A 2,593-nucleotide genomic window follows, 5' to 3' on the forward strand; every position below is an offset into this window, starting at 1 on the left:
GGGTTTTTTTTTTAAAAAGATATGGACAGATGGCCTCTTCCAAACTCACTGGAATGGTTTAAAAGATCTCTTCACACCCACCATGTCAGCACTCTTCCACAGATGTCGCCACATACATAGCCGTACCATCAGTTAACGTGAGCATTCCCTAAATCAGACTCATCTGAAGAACACAAACTTGCAATCGGAGCCAACCTCACTTTTTTTTTTTTTAAAAAGATATGGACAGATGGCCTCTTCCAAACTCACTGGAATGGTTTAAAAGATCTCTTCACACCCACCATGTCAGCACTCTTCCACAGATGTCGCCACATACATAGCCGTACCATCAGTTAACGTGAGCATTCCCTAAATCAGACTCATCTGAAGAACACAAACTTGCAATCGGAGCCAACCTCACTTTGCCTGAAGCAGATTAGGATGTTCTCCCACAAACCGTTCTGGCAACAGAATAGTGACTTCTGGCAGAGCTGGACAGTGGTTTCATCCTAACCTGGCATTACTTGCTTAAGCCAGGTCTAAGTGAAGGTCTATACACAACCTAAAGCAGATATAATTAATTCAGTGGATAATGAGACCACAGAAGGAAAGGAAAAACGGTTCAGTAAATATAACACTTTGAATTTAATTTTTATGCCCCTTCTATTATGTCAGCAGTTACCCAAGCAAGTATAAAGTAACATTACCTTTTGCTTGTACATGCACAACATGGTCAGAAAGACTGGAGTTTATCACGAACAGGAATTAAATTGGCCTAATTGAACCAACAGTAATTGTGTATCAACCGGTAACGAGCAGCTTCAATAACAAACTCTCCAATACCGTGACAGATGCAGATCTGTCGAAAACAGTGACCTGACTCCCAGAAATGCTCCTACTGTACCTACATTTTCTATTCTTTACTACTTACTTTCTTTACTTTTCCTTACTCTGACTGAGGATTTTGCTCAATTCAAAGTATTGTTCCTATTTTTCCCCCTACCTTTAGAACCTCTAGAACACCATTAGTATCCCATTCCAAATCCACCATCTGCACATCTCAGCCCTCTGAACTGGCAATATCCTTCATGAAAATAAGGATACTTTCCTGTGAAGTGCTACATTTTCAAGACAGGCCGCCTACCTTTCTGGAGTTTGAATGTTATCTAAGTCTTCTATGTCCAGTACCATCTGCTGGGATTCTTCCTTAGCTGCTTCTGTTTTTTCTTCAGCTAATTTTAAATAGGCTCGAACAACATCTTCCAAAGATTTGATGTTCACCTACATCAAAGGCAGAAAATGGGAAGATGTTTCCACCCACAACAGGCAGCAAATATTTAAAACATAAATGTAACAAAACTAGGAACATCTAAACGGCAGATTAATTCTAACACAGGACTAAACAGTCACTTTTAGATCACGTCAGCTGACACATACCAGGCTTGCTACAAACAAACATTCAAAAGCCATTACCTGCTGGCAAATATTCTTGTACTGGTACAGCCCTTCTTTTGCCAGATGACTCTTGCGGAGATCCACACAGAGTTCCAGGTACTTCAACATAATTGGCTCGTGGATTTTCTGCCATGTTCGGTGTTTTTTACTTTTCATAACATCATAGAGGACATCAAGGGCAGGTTGCTTTTTGCCGACCTCAAGAAATTCTGAAAATAAAATCCAATTAGCAAAAGACTTGCAGACCAGATGACGCATATTTTTATGTTTAACACTCTGAACTTCTAGAATTTAATCAACTCTACACAACACTCATTGATAGTTTGATTTAGCTGGCCATATCAAAAAATGTTGGCAGATGCAACTTGCAGTGGCAGGTTTTCCATGACATTAACTGGCAAACGAATGCAGACCTCTCCTTTAACGAACATTTCAGGATGGCAGAGATGTCTTGCCATCCATCAAGGCAGAACTAGGCGCTTCATACATATTAATAAAATACACACATCCAGTTTGAAAACTAGTTTTGTCAAGGACAATGAATACACACCACAAGGCTGGTGGTACAGCACCTACCAACGTCATTCAACAAGATGCAAACCATCCAGTGAATGTGACTTAAGAAGAGTCCTGCCCTCAAGCCAAGAAAGAAAGATAGAAACTTCACTCAGAAAAGTTATTTGCATTTTTTTTTTTTTATCTCAGAGTGGTATAGAGATTCACTTTATAGAACAGTTACACTACATGCTGACTGAAGGGTCAGACTTTAAACCAGCCTTGCTGCTGAAACCAGTGCCCTGTTTACTTCATTCCCTAAGCAGGTGCTGTTACAGGACCTCTCAGCATCAGAGCAGCTCCCATCTATGATATACCTCACGTTCTGCTCGGTACAAAATACAGCAAACCAACTGCGAGCAAATGCCGATGCAGCGCTGCCAGCTACCAGCGTAGGCACAGGCGCTACACGAAAGGCGCTGCAGAAAAGCAAGATGAAAGAACATTGAGGATGGAAAGCAAACAGGTTTAAAAGATAGATGAGTACAGCTGAAAGAAAATGCATGTATTCTTCAAGGATGAGGGGTGGAACCAGTACTTTCCATGAAGTACTTTGGAAATCACTACATTCCTAAAGAAATAATGACAGAGAGGATGAAAGCAG

The 2,593-nt window shown here is 40.7% G+C and overlaps 1 protein-coding gene across 1 annotated transcript in view; it reads right to left on the reverse strand.

Moving 5' to 3' along the window:
* The window catches only part of EIF3A (eukaryotic translation initiation factor 3, subunit A), a 30,901-nt gene extending 29,266 nt beyond the window's left edge, over positions 1–1,635 (reverse strand). Inside the window, 2 exon segments of the mRNA XM_010154832.1 lie at positions 1,124–1,260; positions 1,453–1,635. Of these exon segments, the coding sequence (XP_010153134.1) occupies positions 1,124–1,260; positions 1,453–1,590 (275 nt within the window). The 5' untranslated portion in view covers positions 1,591–1,635.
* Between the last annotated feature and the right edge of the window lie 958 nt (positions 1,636–2,593).

Source organism: Eurypyga helias, unplaced genomic scaffold (genome assembly GCF_000690775.1).
Source record: "Eurypyga helias isolate BGI_N326 unplaced genomic scaffold, ASM69077v1 scaffold12207, whole genome shotgun sequence".
NCBI lineage: Eukaryota > Metazoa > Chordata > Aves > Eurypygiformes > Eurypygidae > Eurypyga > Eurypyga helias.